The 16,709-nt window shown below is 54.4% G+C and overlaps 7 protein-coding genes across 7 annotated transcripts; 3 read left to right on the plus strand and 4 right to left on the minus strand.

Annotated features, from left to right (window-relative positions):
- Positions 1 to 823: 823 nt before the first annotated feature.
- On the minus strand, positions 824 to 2,399 carry CABS01_00429 (uncharacterized protein; the record flags this gene model as incomplete). The annotated part of the gene is made up of 2 exons (XM_060533810.1): positions 824 to 1,856; positions 1,906 to 2,399. The coding sequence occupies 2 exons, from the start codon at positions 2,397 to 2,399 to the stop codon at positions 824 to 826; spliced, it is 1,527 nt and encodes a 508-aa protein (XP_060406324.1).
- A 445-nt stretch (positions 2,400 to 2,844) lies between these two features.
- Positions 2,845 to 3,234, plus strand: CABS01_00430 (uncharacterized protein; the record flags this gene model as incomplete). The annotated part of the gene is made up of 1 exon (XM_060533811.1): positions 2,845 to 3,234. The coding sequence occupies one exon, from the start codon at positions 2,845 to 2,847 to the stop codon at positions 3,232 to 3,234; it is 390 nt and encodes a 129-aa protein (XP_060406325.1).
- A 4,085-nt stretch (positions 3,235 to 7,319) lies between these two features.
- CABS01_00431 (triosephosphate isomerase) lies at positions 7,320 to 8,292 on the plus strand (the record flags this gene model as incomplete). Its single annotated transcript, XM_060533812.1, has 4 exons — positions 7,320 to 7,357; positions 7,477 to 7,547; positions 7,606 to 8,211; positions 8,264 to 8,292. The coding sequence occupies 4 exons, from the start codon at positions 7,320 to 7,322 to the stop codon at positions 8,290 to 8,292; spliced, it is 744 nt and encodes a 247-aa protein (XP_060406326.1).
- Positions 8,293 to 8,640: 348 nt separating this feature from the next.
- Positions 8,641 to 9,384, minus strand: CABS01_00432 (uncharacterized protein; the record flags this gene model as incomplete). Its single annotated transcript, XM_060533813.1, has 3 exons — positions 8,641 to 8,932; positions 8,990 to 9,072; positions 9,127 to 9,384. The coding sequence occupies 3 exons, from the start codon at positions 9,382 to 9,384 to the stop codon at positions 8,641 to 8,643; spliced, it is 633 nt and encodes a 210-aa protein (XP_060406327.1).
- A 168-nt stretch (positions 9,385 to 9,552) lies between these two features.
- On the plus strand, positions 9,553 to 11,139 carry CABS01_00433 (U1 small nuclear ribonucleoprotein; the record flags this gene model as incomplete). Its single annotated transcript, XM_060533814.1, has 4 exons — positions 9,553 to 9,814; positions 9,872 to 9,999; positions 10,054 to 10,303; positions 10,394 to 11,139. 4 exons carry the CDS (start codon positions 9,553 to 9,555, stop codon positions 11,137 to 11,139), a joined length of 1,386 nt encoding a protein of 461 aa, XP_060406328.1.
- Positions 11,140 to 12,376: 1,237 nt separating this feature from the next.
- Positions 12,377 to 13,360, minus strand: CABS01_00434 (ribosomal protein L10; the record flags this gene model as incomplete). The annotated part of the gene is made up of 3 exons (XM_060533815.1): positions 12,377 to 12,455; positions 12,542 to 13,024; positions 13,170 to 13,360. The coding sequence occupies 3 exons, from the start codon at positions 13,358 to 13,360 to the stop codon at positions 12,377 to 12,379; spliced, it is 753 nt and encodes a 250-aa protein (XP_060406329.1).
- A 566-nt stretch (positions 13,361 to 13,926) lies between these two features.
- CABS01_00435 (Cullin family protein) lies at positions 13,927 to 16,651 on the minus strand (the record flags this gene model as incomplete). The annotated part of the gene is made up of 3 exons (XM_060533816.1): positions 13,927 to 13,984; positions 14,037 to 15,949; positions 16,004 to 16,651. The coding sequence occupies 3 exons, from the start codon at positions 16,649 to 16,651 to the stop codon at positions 13,927 to 13,929; spliced, it is 2,619 nt and encodes an 872-aa protein (XP_060406330.1).
- Positions 16,652 to 16,709: the final 58 nt, after the last annotated feature.

Consider the following 16,709-nt stretch of genomic DNA (forward strand, 5'->3'; position numbering starts at 1 on the left):
TGGCGAGGGGCGGGACGGTCATCGCCGACGAAAGGGACCATTTTGAATTTGAACGGGAATGTATGCACGTGAGGGGTCTCTATCGAGGCGGCCGTCGCGGGAAGGACAACTTACCATTGGGGGTGAGGACGGCCAAGAAAATCATGCTTGCCCAGGAACAAAAGTCGGGGTAATGAGAGTGAGAGAAGGGCAGGACCGCATGATGATCAGCGGCAGCCTCGATAGACGCAAGTGATGAGCTGATGATATGGTCAGCGGACAAGACGGCAGCGAGAGTTTGTGCCCTTTACGCTTCGGCGGCCGCCTTCGGGAACGGTGCCGAGGAGGAGGAGGGGGGAAGTGAGACGCTTCTGTTCTGTAAGAAACGGAAAGTGAATGGACGATGCTTGGGCCAATCAGAATCCCATTCCCGGTGGCCGTCTGGACCAAGCCGGGACGAAAGTTCACCTTGTTCAACAAAAGGGATGGGCGAGAGCTGACTGAGAGTTTTGTACAAAAAATGAGATGGGAGGCAAATGGGCAGATGGCGGTGTTGTTGGCACGGCGAAGGCAAACAGGGAAGAAGTCTGAATTACTAGTCATTGACCTCGTTGACTAAAGCTCGGGTCTGGCTCCCGAGAAGCTTAAATAGGTAAGAAACTATAAACATGGCCGTAAAGGGAAGTGAAATGCAGGAACTGATGTCCTGAGGGTGTATCGTAAAACTCTTTGAGCAAGCATTCTTTAGCCGCCCCTCCCTGGTCTTTTACCTCAAAAGAAACAACAATGGATATTCCCGTCTGCAAGGTTTATACACAATGTACAAGCTTTTTGGGCCCGTCAATTAGCCCCCGAATGTACCGACAGATCCCGATTTCGCGTGTTTCCGCAGAGGCGCGGGTACGGCGGTGTAACTGCTGCGGTCGTATGTGCCATAGCGAATCCCTGCCTCCAGGTCGTCGATGCTCTGGCGGATGCTCTCACGATAGACAACGTCGTCAACTTCGTAAAGGATCTGACTATGACGACTGCTTTCGCCCGACGCATTGGTAAGGTGGCTGTCAGGCCGGCCGTCTTCAGCACTGAAGCTGGGCCGGTGCTGACTTGAGGGCTCTGAGTTGCTCCTCATGTGTTGAATCTTTGGACGGCTGAAATTATTGACGGCTTGGCGCCGGGCCATTTCCGACTTTTCCGTCGTTCGACCCCTCGGAGCCCTTCTCCTGTCGGGAGACCTATCCGCGGGGCCTAGACTGGCTTCGTCCAGTTGGATGTTGATAGTGTAGACTGATTGATTCTTCATCACTGCCGGTAACGGCTTGTTGAGCGTCCCTTCACTAAACCTTTTGGTTGCAGGGGACTTTGAGGGAATTACGTCGAGCTCCTTCACTGTAGGCTCGTTTGACATCTGGCTGGTTCTTGCCGAACCGGTGGTGGCCTTGTCGGTAGGTACTGGCTCCGTTGTCGCGCGAGTTTTGCGTGCGTTGGTGCCGAGGAACTTGGGAAGGTATTTGTTGAAGAATGGCTTTGTAGAGGGAATACTGGTGCAAATGATGCCGAGAAATAGCTCAAGGCAAGATACAAGCCAGTTGATCCAGGCGTTCCATGTGGCGTCGGGCTCCGTAGTCATGATCCAGGTGAAGTATGTGCGAGCAACACCGGCAAAGCATGCGAGGAATCCGGCACCAAATAAGAGGTTGACAATGGTAAGTTGTCTTGAGGTGAGCTTGTCGGCGTATACAATACGTACGAGGGCGAGGGGTAAGAGAACCACCAGGAAGTCCGTGACGGTATTGATGGTTCCGGCAACGAGAAGATGGGTGGATTCGTTGATGCAGTTCTGCGGCTCCAACGAGAGAGTCCAATAGAGCTTGAGAGGCCTTGGATACGTCAGTACTGCGCGTCTTTCACCATCGACGGAGAACTTACCGGCACTGCAACATAGCTACCAACATAAAGACGATGCAGTTGACGGAGATTAGCACCTGTAGTGCTACTACGAGCACTCTCAACTTATTCGATGCTGCACACGCGATTCTGTACATCAGAGCCAACATGGATAACTTGGTGAAGCTTGTTGCCAAGTCGAACAGGATCTGGCTGGCGAGGCCGATTTGAAGTGATCCCGTAATAGTTTCGGTAGGCACATCCCAGACATGCCGCCCCCAGCCATAGCTGTTCGTAGCTATGACTCCAAGCACCACGAAGCCCGTGGCTGGAATAAAGGCCAGCACGACGAGAATGTCGTCCCAGCCGAACCCATTAGTGATACATCGTCGTGTATAGATCCGGATGGAGAGGATGACAGTGGCGATGGCCAGTAGGATGATGGCAACGATCTCGTTGGCCGGGCCTCTCGTTACTGGATTGACGAAGTTCGGGGTCGGCCAACTGAGAATGACTTCTACAGGCGGGATTCTCATATCGTAGATGGCGTGAACATCATGGAGAACGGGGAGTTGGCCACGACTATTGCTAAGAAGCGGAGGTGTAGGAGAAGTTTGGGGAGTATCTCCTCCTTATTCCTTCCCTATGCGGCGTCCAAGGTGGTCCGAGTACACGCGGGGACGAAGAGGACACTGGACGAGGGGGGATGGGCAAATCGAATGGATGGGCAAAAAGACGTTTTTTTCAGCGGTGGTGACCGTGCTTGAGCCTAATCAACGGATGAAGGCAATGGCAAAGCATAACTCTGCTTGTGACATCAAGATGGTGATGCGAGCCCCGGCCAATATATCCTTTCGGTCTCGATGGTGGCCATCCCATCCCTGGCACGGCACTGCGGGGAGGGGGGGGGGGAGTGGTGCGAGGAGTGAGTGTTGGCGAGACATTCTCAAGGCCGCACTGACGGCTTGAACCGGGGTTCTCATGAGGAACTGGTGGTGTCGTGTCGTGTTGTCTCTCTCAGTGTCCATTGGATATCCACGGGGCGGTGCTGAAAAGGGAACGATGGATGCTACTCCGTTGATCCCACGGCATCTTGGCCGGTTGCAAGTCTGTGTGAAAGAAGCCGGGAAGGCAGTAGACTTCGGCGCCTTGCTTCTTTGCGTAAGTCATCTTCTGCGGCACCGTCGCATCGCTTCTCTAGAGCCGTTATGGGAGAGAACGTCTCCCAGCCCTATTGTTGGTTTTGCAGCTGGGGTGACAAGCCCGTTTCTCCGGCTAAGGAGGCTCAACAGCAGACTAGGCCGTTTGACGCGGCAGACCCAGGCTCAGAAACCGGGGTCATTTGCCGCTAACGCAGCGGAACCAGTTTGAAGCTACCGAGACAGCTTTCACTTCTAGGTGTCAACAGTGTCAGAATCCTTTCATGATCGTCAGCGTCATGCGCCAGGCCTGCGATCATGAGCATGACATGTCAAGGGAAGCTGTCAGGTTATTTGACAGAACGGGTTGGCCGCTGGCAGCTTCATTCGAGCGGTAAGGTGCTTGTTGGTGAGAGCATTCAAACTCAGAAACCGGCCCTGGTCTGAATATCATCATGATGGTGGAGGTGGGCGGCCGGTGGACGTAGCGGAAAGCAGGCTGAAGGTGGGGAAGACAATGTGTTCCTGGATGAGGATCAGAAATGTTTGCATCCAGGATCTGGATTGGCGAGTTGTCTTCGAAGCCGCGCCGCCTTCTCGTTTCTCTTTGGTTACTGTGGTAGAGAACTGTTTGGAGCTTGGCAGGACGCACGGGTTTTGGGTTCGTCATGGCGCATTGACGACCGGGCGAGGGCATGATAAAACCGTACGTGTCAGAGGGTGTTGGACGCCATAGGCCCCAATTCGATTCTCGCCTGTTCGACCTCGACATCCTGGACAGGTCTCTTAATACGGCTAGAGGCAGGTCATCGTGTTCCCAGAGGCTATGCTGCAAGGCCCCCGTGATGCGGCCGCTCTCTGATATGGTAGTCTTGGCCTGTCAGGTTCCGGTCCCTATCACATCGGATCTGGGCGTTCCCATGACTGGTGGCGCCCCAATGCTACCTTGTCTAACGAACAGCGGATGCCAGGGTACGCATGTCATCAAGCGAAGAGGCGGCTTCATATGTAAGAGGATGGAATAGGATGGCGTACTTTGACGTGAAGTCGTTAGCTGGCAAGGAGTTGACAGCAGGTGTTAGTTGGAAGATGCGGCTTCCATTCGGTTCTTGAGCCATGACATGCTGCCCCACACCACGAATGATCTTAGTCATCAGCCAGACGACACCTTTCAAGTCACACTCAGCAACTCATATCACAAGGCCGATTTCAACAGCTCTACTATCCATTGCCTCTGGGTTCGTCAATCCCGCCACACTCAATGAAACGAACCAGTACTGTTATCTGGATGTCATATTGCTTCTTCTTGCAGCCACCACGCGCAATAGCTGGGTGGCCAGATTGCTATTTCTGAGCCGTTTCCGAACCACCCCTCGTACGCTGCTGTTTCAACCGGCACACGATGATTGGGGCCCTGGAAGGTTGGCAGCGAATGATGTCGCGAGCGCACAGCTCGGTCCCGGTGTTCCTGTCATTAGCGGGCGACGGAGAAAAAAGTCTTCAGCCCTCTCTCCCTCCCGCCCGTCGAGAGCAACCCTCCGTGAAGCCAAGTTCCCCGGTCTGGATCATGGCTGGTGAAGATGCGATTGGGCCCTGAGATCAGGCCGGGGCTGTCAACCCCACGTGTGTCCGGCCTGCCATCAGCTGCGCCTCCCGGGGGCTGCCCCTTACGTGACCGACTCAATCATAACGACACTTGACATGGGTTCATTATACCGCCTGGAGTGCTCACCTATTGTGCGCGAAAACGGGTAGATGACGGGTTCTAGACGGCACTGGACTTCTAGAATGCCCAGGCGTCTCGTATGACAGATTGTGAGAAGACATTGTGTTTCTGACGGGGACTCGCGATATTCATGCCGCCTAGCGCGTGTTCGTGAAACGTCGGAAGCATGCTGGAGAGGATGACTCTTGGCAAGACCATCACATCTCAAGTACAGTGTGCTCTATGATATAGCTCGCTCATTCTTGCACCTTACTATGTGCCACCAAAGTGCCATCCGTCTCCCATGTCAGAGGTCACCAGTCTGGTTTAGACTCGTCTAATTCACAGAAGCTATCTATCTCTTCAACCGCGTGGTATCGGTTCTTTTGCGCCTCGCTGCATCTATTCGAGTTGAAAATGGTTTCACCGTACTCGAAGAGTTCGAGGTTTAGCTCATGATTGCACAGAACAGCCCGAAAGGGGCGCCGGCATAGCAATAGATAGATGAGGCGAGGGCATATGCCGAAGCTAGCACTAGACGAAAGCTGAGAGAGAAGGCTCCTGTCTGAGGAGCCTGATACGGAGGCGTATGAATCCATTACGGAGCTCGGTGATCGGCTTACACAGCTTTAGATCTGGAAATCGTCTCTTCCATCTGCAAACTCCACGTCAATCCTACTTCGATGCTGTTCCAATGAATATGAACGCTGCATTACTAGCAGCATTGACCGCTTACTTGCGTAGACGTCAGAAAAGACGGTGAAAGAGGGCTAGGTTGGTCTAACAAGTAGTGAAAGACTTCCTTCTCATGGAGTTCCTTTTTGGTACGGCGCAATCGAATGCGACGATGTCTTACAACAGAGACGAATTAATCAGCACTCCGCGAAGACACCACGACGTTGCCAGGATCTGGGAAGGTCCGAGCTGAAGTGGTTCTGGCTAGATGAAGGGATTCTCAATGAGCGCGACGCAAGGAAGTTGAGCACGGCCAACTTCACAGACCGGATCATGCTCCCTTGCCAAGTTTTCTCCCCTCTCATGTCAGGATGCCATCCGGAAACGAAGATCATAAGTCAGGGCAAGTCGACCAAGGCGATCCGTGCTCTGCACGGGATGCTGCATGGACAAGACAATCAAATTTGCAGATTTGTCGATTGGCGACCTTCACTGGGGCTGCGGGTACAGATCATGAATTTGGCATTAGACGAGAAACTGACTAGGACTTACCACATCTCCCGGCCCAGTGGCCTTGGAGCATGTTGAATCGTGATTGTGAAATATCTGAGACGGCGTCGCGTAGCTTTGCTTTTGATGCTCCGGATCGAAGACGCCAGACTCGCGGTCTCGAGACAGCGAAGAGATTGGGGTGCTTTAACAGCGAGGACTTACGTGTGGAACTGGTAATTGTTATTCGTTTTTTGGTGAGAAGCTAAAACATCGCAGACTTGATTAGACGAAGGGATGGTGAGTGCCGAGATTAAGGAGATATGATTATTGAGACATTATACAGGGCATGCGTTCTCAGACTTCAGTCTACTTCAGTCTAAACTTGCCATACGATGTGTTTCTCACCAAACAAAATAGAGCAAGCAAGCTTGCTGCCCGGGCATATCGTGAGCCGGAGCGATTGTGAATAATTTTCGTTGACGAGCCGACATTGCGTCCAACCGAGATGTCTGCCACTTTGCTTTGCCGGGGCTAATAAGAGACGGAGCTCAAGTAGCCGTCGATTCGGAAGAAACAGGGTTCGTGAACAGGTTGGCCGAGGTCTTTACTTCACAGAAATCTGGCGGATGCATCGTTGGCTCTTTTGGTGCAACATTGACGCCTCAATGGACAGCCTGTATCAATGCAAGTTCACCGAAGCAGGATAGGTCCGGGGTCGTCAATCTCAAGTCGTTCATGAAGAAACATCTTTGGCTGGCTCTTACTCTACAATGACGGGTTGTACATACTAAACTACACACTATCTTTGCTGACTTACGCGGTCAAGGTAGCCGTCGTTCTCTGCTGCTATTCACCTGGGAGCTAGCGGGCATCCGATTGGCTTATCAAATGAGAGACTCGGCGACCCTGGGGATGAAAGGAAGAGAACGGTCCGACTGGGCACGAAAACTGTTGAGGGGCGGTCGATGTTGGAGGATGGTCTCAGCCCACGGTAGACGGACGCTCAGGTCACTTGGGCAACTTTGGATGCTGCAGTGAGGTTGAGTGCGGGGCAGCTGCAGGCTCCGGGTCAGACCGGGGGCCGCTGGGGACCCCACCAGAACTGCTGATTGTGTGCTGTCAGCCTGCTGCTGTTGCTGCCATGGGCTCGGCCTGCCAGCGGCGGCACTCTGGCGGCACTCTCGAGGTGGGCAGCTGTGGTACCAGTTGCCCCTCCTGCGCAGCCCCTCTGCCCCTCCATGAGACAAGCGCAGCCCACCTTGCACTGGAGCTTTTGACGTGACCCAACCCTGAGGTCTTTTCCATGACTACGAAGCTCTCCGAATCTATCCTGCGTCATTTACACCCAAGACTTTGATCTGATCTTTCACTCCTGACGGAAACGCAGACGTATCCAATCCTATCAAACCTCCCACGTATCACCAAATCACCACCAATTGCCCAGCATGGCTCGCAAGTTCTTCGTCGGCGGCAACTTCAAGATGTAAGTTTCGTCCCATTGGCGGGGTCGACGATCTCTGCACCACCCTACCGGAGAGGGGCAGCCTGGAAGCTGCGGCTTCAGCCAAAACATCGTGAGACTAATGACCATCGGCCTTGTAGGAACGGATCTGTTTCCGCCATCAAGGAGATTGTCCAGAACCTGAATAACGCTACCCTCGACTCCAACACCGGTACGTGCCATGTCTTTGCAGTCCTGTCCCGCCGTTGAGCTTCTCTGACAGTCTGCAGAGGTCGTCGTCTCCCCTCCTGCCATCTACCTCCAGCTCGTCCGCGACCAGCTCCGCAAGGACGTCGAGGTGGCCGCCCAGAACGTCTTCGACAAGCCCAACGGTGCCTTCACCGGCGAGATCAGCGTCTCCCAGCTCAAGGACAGCAACATCAACTGGGCCATCCTCGGCCACTCTGAGCGCCGCACCATCCTCCGCGAGTCCGACGAGGTCGTTGCCTCCAAGACCAAGTACGCCACTGAGAACGGCGTCGGCGCCATCTGGTGCTGCGGTGAGAGCCTCGAGGAGCGCGAGGCCGGCACCACCGTCGAGGTCGTCAGCAAGCAGCTTGCTGCCCTCAAGGCCGCCATCTCCGACTGGTCCAAGGTCGTCATTGCCTACGAGCCCATCTGGGCCATCGGCACTGGCAAGGTCGCCACCAACGACCAGGCCCAGGAGGTTCACGCCGCCATCCGCGCCTGGCTCAAGAAGGAGGTCAGCGACAAGGTTGCCGACGAGACCCGCATCCTCTACGGCGGCAGTGTCAACGAGAAGAACTGCAAGGACCTCGCCAAGGAGAAGGATATTGACGGTTTCTTGGTCGGCGGTGCCTCCCTGAAGCCTGGCTGTGAGTATTTTCGGTGCACCATCATCATGGACGGACAGCTAACATGGCACAGTCGTCGACATTGTCAACGCCAAGCAGTAAACAAGCCAGATTACAAACTTGATGATGATGACCTAAAATCAGGCCGTGATGGGCCGGGATAGACCTAGGATGACCCCCAAGTGACCATTCGTAGTCGCCAACTCCTAGGGCCGTAGACTTGAATAAAAGAATTATACCCCCCTCCCCAATCTTCTGAAGGTGGTTAGACCTGGTGAAATGTTTGTGATTCTTGAATTTCGAGTTCTTAAAGGGGTACCCTTTGCCCTCCCTGACGGGTCAATGTATGGTACACGCGGCAAAGAAGCTCCCGCTTTCGTCCTGTACACGCCTAGTTCCTTTCGTAATTTTACACGTTTTTCCAAATCGATACGCTCGTGCCTCTCATATTTATACAGCCATGCCATTTCCGTGGTAAGGACTCCAGACACCTCTGACACTGGGGTTGATACTGTTGACCGGCTTGTTGACCCTCTTCAATTTCTCTCCGTTGGCGTCGCGCAGAAGCTCAGCCTTTTTCAAGATCTCGATTGGCTCCATATTCCGAACGCAAATGGCCTTCTCGCGGCCGTTGATGTAGTGGCCGACAATGATGGGGTGTTTCGACGGACGGGGCGATACGGTGAACTCGACTTGGGGGTTTGCGGCGGCGAACTTGGGAAGCTGAGACTTGATGAAGCCGCTGGGTGACCGTTAGCAATGTTCTCGATAGTCTCCTTCTGAGGGCGGATTGCCGTACTTCATTCCCTTGGAGCTGCCGGCCCAGTCGCAGTAGTGAAAGTCCAGCTTCTTGCACTGGAGGATGAAAGAGCCCAGGCCATTCTGTAAGGACGTCAGCAATGGGTTTACAGTATGTTCGTCTCCCGAGGAACTTACACGGCCGGTAGACACCGTCTTCAATGCTCTGATCGTCATGGTATCCTGCTTGGCGCACAGAATCTGGTTCGCAGTCTGGATCACGAGAGGCTCCTTTCCAGGGACGGGGAAATTTCTTAGCGCGAAAACGTAGGATGCAGCCTGAGGTGACAGCCTCCGGAGGTACGTACCTGCCTCGAAGCTCCCGTCTGTGACCAGGATGGCTCGGCTAAACCGCGGCGATTGGCCAAAGGCAGGCTGCGCTACAAACTTTCCCATGCTCGTGTCAATTTCATTCCCTTTACTCTGACGACGCGCCTGCTCCCTTTCCAAATCCCGACATCCCACCAAGCTCCGTCGATGCATCATTAGCTACGGCGTGACGCATCCTATCCGAGTCGACAAACATTTCTTGAATCGGGAATTTGACGAAGAGCAACTACAGCGATGACGGATAAGCTCCCTCCTAACCTGTTGGCGCTCTTCGCGCCGCGCCCTCCTCTGCGATGGGTTGCGCCGCCCGACCATGCGCCCGAGGCCCGACGAACTCTCCCCGTCTCTGGACTCGCCGAATTCCTTCCCGCGCTCCAGCAATACAAGGAAGAGGACGACTACAAGCCGACGGAAAGTTGGCTTCAGATGCGCGACCGCAAGAAGCTTGAGAAGCAGGCAGCTGTTGAGAAGCTCAAAACCGAGGGGCCGAAGGACTGTTAGTTCTGCCAGTATTTATCCATCGAGAGTCTATGCTGATGTTTTCGCGATCTAGTTAAGCCGCACGAGGATCCCAACATTCGTGGCGACGCTTTCAAGACGCTCATTGTTGCGCGACTCTCGTACGAGGCAAATGAGCAAGACCTCGAGAGAGAGTTTGGTCGATTCGGCCCCATTGAGCGCGTACGTACTCCCGAATACCTTTCCACACTTTGCATCGAGCTAATATTTGTACAGATTCGCATCATCACTGACACGCATGCCCATGAGAGACCCAAGAAGAAGAAGAAGCCCCACCGAGGATACGCTTTTGTAGTATTTGAACGAGAGAAAGACATGAGAGGTAATACCGCCGAACCCACCCCCTCCGACAAGACTCGGCTTGTCTGCCAGTCGTTCCCCTTCAGACGTGCGGCCCTCAAGCTTGCCCACGTTCTGCACTTCACACCGAGATCTGTGGCCCTCAAGCTTGCCCGTCTCAAATCTTGTTTTTCCTTCTTTTTACCCAGTCACGATGCAAAGGTATGATATCGTCAAGGTTTTACTGACACACGCGCCTTGGCGCACTGGTGAGTAGCTGCTCTAGATGCCTGCGATGGTATTCGAATCAAAGACCGACGTATCAAGGTAGACGTCGAGAGGGGCCGCACCGTCAAGGGCTGGGTGCCCCGCCGATTTGGCGGTGGCCTCGGTGGCAGAGGTTACACCAAGGCTCTTCCTGCCCGTCCCATGGGTGGCGGACCTGGTGGCAACTTTGGCGGTGGCTTCCGAGGCGGTTTCCGTGGCGGCTTCGAGGGAGGTCGCGGACGTGGAGGCTTCAGGGGAGGCGGTGGAGGTTTCGGTGGTCGTGGTGGCTTCCGCGGCGGCGGCGACTTCGGCTCCAGGGGTGGTGACCGCGGACCGAACGGATACGGCGCACCCAGAGACGCCCCTTCAGGACCTGGTCGCGGCTTCGGAGGCGATCGTGGTGACCGAGGCGACCGCAGCTTCTCCGGCGGTGGGTATGACCGTGGTGGTGGCCGCTCATATGACGACAGATCCGGTGGCGGTGGCGGCGGCGGCGGCTACCGCGATGGAGGCCGCTTTGGTGATCGGGACCGTGACGGTGGCCGACGGACTGGAAGCAACATGGAACCCATCAGGCCTAGAGGGGAAGGTGGGTATCGCGACCGTGGTGACCGCGGAGACCGAGGCGACAGAGAGGACCGGGACCGCGGCCGAGACAGAGACAGAGATTACGACCGACCTCGTGAAGACGACAGTAGAAAACGCGGCTACGAGGGCGGTGGCTACGAGGATCCTCGCAAGTTGCGTCGTTACTGACGAGACACCTAGTGTCTTGCGGTGGGTGACGACTAGCTCGTCTCTTCTTTCCGTCTCTTTTCTTCTTCCCCTTCTCTCTCGAGGGTAAGCAGAAGGTTTCAAGCGCGAATTTCGAGTACCTCCATATTCGGACCAAAGAGAACTCGGACAAAGCTCGGATGCAAGCTTGGGGCAAGTATACGCAATTACCAGGCAGGCCAGCAGTGTTCACAACAAATCATCACACGAACCACCAACTTCCAAAGAACTGATTCGGCATCTTGTTGAAGGTAAACCTCGCCACGTGCATACACAACCTGCCCAGGCTACGACTGCCGTAACAAGGAACTCCGACAACGGCTCGATGCTGCAGGTAAGGTCAGAGGTAAGGGACTCTGTGCCTACTGACCTGGAGCTTAGTGAAGGAGGATTCGTACCGGGAAACAATCAAAAAGGATGGGGAAAATCCACATGTACCACGTTATAATTACTTGTACCAATAGGTGAGGACTTTTAGTTTCTTACGCAGACAGATCAGACGTCGTATCCGTACTTCAGCTTCCTATCATCCGGCTGCTCGAGTTGTATCCAGTCGTTGCCGAGAGTGCATGTCAACGTCCCAGGATTCCTATGTGTTTTAAAGAGGCTGCTTCCTCAATAGACGGGAAAGGAAAAAAGGGCCGGCCTAACAAAAGGTTGTCTCGAACTGGGGATCTCTCGAATTCTGAGAGTATTCCATCCGTTATATAGGTACCTCTGCGCGCGAGCGTGTCATGGCAATTTGGCAGGCACCAAACTTTATATGATGAAAGATGCCCAAAAAAACGAACTACCCACGGCATTTTTCAGAGCCAGCCCGGCCTGCTCCTGGCCAATCTGAATGGAAAGGAACAGTCAAACCTTTCGGCTATCGACTACAACGGATGATGCTCGTTGGGGAAGCTCTGCACTTTTGCTCCCTAACAAGGTTCGACGTCCATCCACAACTTTTTTGCTTCCATGTCATTTCACCTCCGTCAAGGATGACAGAAGGAAAAGCCTGTTTTTAGTGGAAGAGATTGATGCTTTGACGCATGAATTGTTTTCAAGGAATAATAATCTAGTAGAAACCCCCTTCCGTAAAACGCCGTGAAAATTGTTTTTGTTGGTCCCACCCTTTCGCAATCCATGATGGTATCAAGCCTACATGAGGAAAGCAATCATCAAAAGTCTAAAAGCTTTTTTAATCTTTTTTACGTTTGTTCATAACATTTGGCTCTTAGTCGCTCTCGACCTCGACGCCGTCCATGGCGTTGGGGTTCACTTCGGTTACCTCGCCTGAAGCAGAGCTCCAGTATCTACGTACACATGTCAGTACTCGCAATTCTCGGGGAGCCGGCCTCGAAAGGAAGGCGGGGGAACAAAAAAGGAACAAGAAACTTACGCAAGAACCTTGACCTTGAACTCGCTCAAGCAGATCCCAAACAGCTTCAACAGCCTCGTCTGCCGACTGTCGAGCACATCGCCCTCCTTGCAGACGGTGTATCCCTCGCCCTCGCCAGAGTCGTCGCCGCCGAGGCAGACGCGGCCCTTGACCATGCGCGTGGGCATACCCAGGCGTCGGAGCTCGGGCTCGATGCTGTGCTCCATGGGCACGTCGTGCTCGGCGGGCACCTCACCGCCCGTGGCGTAGACCACGCCGGCGGGGATGACGAAGTCGCGGGTGGCGACGGTTCCCGCGCGCGCGAAGTCGACGGGGGAGACGCCGTCAAAGTACTCGAGGATGGAGGCCGGGTCGCGGTTGGTGAAGATGAGGCCGACGGTGCCGGCGAGGAAGGGGGTGAGGCGCTCGATGCCGTCTGCGACGGCGGAGGAGGGGTCTTGGCCTAGGGCCTTGGCCATGAGTTTCGTCTTGCCGAAGAAGAGTCTATTAGGTGGCAGGGCGGGTTAGCTTGGTGGGTTTAGATAGGGGCAGCTCATGTATGAGCCAGTGTATTCTGCCATGGTGCACCACCATAGGTGTGGTATCACGGGTTGAGTAGACTTGGAGAGAAGCTGTAAAAAGAACGGACCTGCAGTCGTTGAGCTCGTGGCGGACCTCCTTGAGGTAGTTGTTGCGCATGTTGTTGACGCCAAAGACGAAGCAGTGCTGGTACTGCGGCACCGACTCGCGAATGTTGGAAAAGAGCTTGTCCTTTTGTTCGCGCGTCTTCTTGTTCACCTGGGTCAGGTTGACCACTCTGTTGCGCTTTGACTTGGGCATCTTGGCGGATTGTGCTGGGTTGTCGACTTAAATTAAACAATTGGCAAATATCCCCTTATTCGGCTTTCCTTGATAGTTGCAGGACGGCTCGGCGAGGTACTTCGTCGAATCCGGGAGGGTGGTTGGTGGGAATCGGCGCAAGTCAAGTCGTCGAGGTTTCGCGGTGCACCGTACAATGGGAAATATTTCTGGCCGACCGCCTTTGGCACAAAATTTCCCAAAATTTTGGCGCCCAGGTGCAGGAGGGACCACCGCCGCCGCAACTTTTTTCTTGAACCCCGCAATGCGCTAGGTGGAACGATTATCCGCAGGGTCCCGACAGGGGCTACCATCAGTCACCGAGCTCACCGAGTGTAGATGGAGTGGTCAGTGCACCGGTGAAGGCAGTGTATTAGAGCCAACTCAAATTGCATTGTTCCATGAAAACGCCGGTTTCCTAACCATCCAGCGTCTCTTTCATTCAGTTCATTTATGTATATGGACAGATCAACCATGCCATCTACTTGACTCACCAGGGTGATCTTACGCCCTGGGTACGAACGAGTCCCGCAATGCCAACTACCTCTCTACGCCAGGTACGTGTAAGTGTTGCCCTCGCGTTCCAAGTAATCCTTGTCAATCAGGCTATGAGGTGTTAGCAACGCTTCGTTCCGCCAACGACACGGAAGTCACTTACTTTTCTATTTCCTTCTTGATTTGCGCCGCATCAACTGCACCTCGGTTCTTGGTCAAGTTAATCACCTCCGCAACCAGCTCGCCGTGGCTCATCTCCTTGCGACTCTTCATGATGCGCACAATGGCTGCCTGTGTTTCGAACCGTCTGTCCTGGGCGATACGCTCGTGTGTCGCCTTGTTCTCTTCCTTGGTCTCCTTGAGCTGAATCTGGTTGATCTTAACTCGGATCTTTGGGTGTATGAATGCCTTGTTAATCGTGAACGTGTCCGTCGGGTTGACGTCCCTCCCCTTGGGACTCTTTGTAAGCACGCGAACCTGGCCGCAGGCGAGAGATTGCAATGTTCGGTTCAGTTCCTCTCCTTGCAGGTTTGTCGAGCGAGCAATCTGTTCGTAGCCGAGGAAGCCCTCGATGCCGACCTCATTGAAGAGAACGAGGATGATGGCTTGGTACGCGCTGACGAGAAGCTCCTTTGTACCCTTGGGGAATTTTGCCTTGACCGTGCAGTGCGCTAGTGCGTGCTTCCAGTTGAGCAGCCGGCCCGTGTGCTTGTTCTTGTAGTACTGGTCGAATCGCTCAATCTGCTTGGCAACATCGTCTGGCAAGTGCACCTTGACGTCGGGATATGTTGGCCAGGCCGCCTGTGACAGGATCATTACCGACAGATCGACAGGGGCTCTATCCACGCCGGTGCCTTCCGACCACTGCTTGTAGGCTTCCATTTCCTCCTTGGCCACCTCGACGTCCTTGAACATCTGCTCCAGGTTGTGAGTAAAGTTCATACCACACTCCTCGCGGAGCTTCCGCAGCATGTTACGCTCGGCATCCTGACTAGCGCTTCTACCCATGAGCAGACGGCGAGCCAAGTCTTTCTTGTAGAACGCTTCGAACGCGTCCTTGCCTTCAATGAAACGGAAGAGCTCCAGGGCCTGGTCCAATTGCCGGTCGAGCTCAGCGTCTTCGTCGCCGGCGCTGGCTATACCGCTCTGCTCTGCCGCAGCTCGGTCGATGTTATCTGACAGAAGTGTTTTCGGCAAAGCCTTGATTCCACCGCGAAGCAGCATGTCGACATACTTTGCGATCATCTCGCCAACCTTGGATGTTCCGGAGCTCCACGTCGTTGCAATGCTGCGATCGTTCATAAAGTCTCCAAAAGCGTTCCTGAGCTCGTTGACAAAGTCTTGGTCGCCGCCATAGGCGTCGCGCACAATGAGGCTTAGTGACCTCTTAAGTTCAAGAAGCCTCTGGACCATGTCGTCGCCGCGCTCCTTGTCAGCAACAATGGCAGCACCCGTCTTCTTGATATATGTGCTCCAGGGCTGCTTGAGCTTCTTCTGTATATCGGACAGTCGCAACAAATCGTACAGGGCCTTCATGGAGTCTACCTCATGGTCGGAAAGGAGCTTGGAAAGACTCTCACTGTTGAGAAGCTTGTCGGAATACTTGTTCACAAGGATACCGTGCGCGGCGTCGAGCAGCTGCTTCTTGGTTGTAGAGTCGAAGTTGTACTCGTTGCAGCGGTAGTCCTCCTTCTTCAGCAGCCTCTCACACGCCGAGATATACTCCTTCAGGCTTGACGCGCTCCTCTCCTCTGCGAAGTCCTCAAAGAATGTCTCTGATAACTCGATGAACCGGGGCTCGAAGTATTTGGTGTAAATGTTGAATACGTGTAGCATCATGACCGAGTCCTTGAGCAATGCCGCTTCGAACCGCTCGTCCCCTGTTCGGTCGTACGAGATCAGGTCGTACATGCCCCGCAACGCCCTGCCACCGGGCGTCTGACCATCTGGGTCGTCGCGGGCCGGGAACGCCATCCTCCTGAACTGTGAAATGGTCAAGTCGTTGATGGAAAGGTAATTCTTATTCTTTAGGAGGTAGGTACGATCAAGGTAAGTGAACGTGGACCGGATCGTCATCTGTGTCGCGCGTTAATGCCAAGCCAGGGCGTAGAAATCACCTCGTAGACTCACAATCTGGCCATTCCACACCCTCCAGTGCTCGAGGACGCTCTTAAGCATGGCTACATCTGTGCTGCCAGCTCGGGACTTGATTGACCGTAGTACATCTTGGGTGAGGTGCTCCTCGCACTTTCGCCGCAAGGTCTCGTACAGCTGCAAGTCGCTGTCTTGGCCGCGCCTGCATATATCTTCCACGGCCCGAGATAGCCTCTCCAACGGTAGCTTTGGCTTGCGCCCGCTGAAGATCTCGTGCAAAGCATCGACCAATTCCTGCTCGGTCCGTTCGTAGTACTTTTCCAGCTTCTCGTTGGTGGCCGAATGTCGAAAGTTCTTGATGATCAGCTTCTTCGCGCCCGTATATGGCCGGTACGAGTTGGATTGCGTCAGGTCAATGACCTCGGGCAGCTTGCCCTTCATCTTGGTAGACATGATATTGTGAGAGGAAGGGTCGTCAGCGCCAAACTTGAAGCGCTTCGGGCTCGGTCTGTTGGACTGCTGCTGGTGCGGGGCGACGGAACCGGAGCGCGAGACGTCGGAATCTTGGCGGGGTCTTCGGCGTAGAGGGTTATGGTTGTCGTTGACCGGCGCTGCGCCGCCTGTCCTTCCCGTCGCCCGTGATGGCAAAACTCCCTCGACTGCGGGGGGTGAATTCGACGGCATGGACCGTGTGGCCCTGCAACAACTTTTGTCCAAGCTGTTACAGACGTACTATGCGCTC

This window comes from Colletotrichum abscissum (assembly GCF_030869225.1).
Source record: "Colletotrichum abscissum strain IMI 504890 chromosome Unknown Scaffold_1.1, whole genome shotgun sequence".
Lineage (NCBI taxonomy): Eukaryota > Fungi > Ascomycota > Sordariomycetes > Glomerellales > Glomerellaceae > Colletotrichum > Colletotrichum abscissum.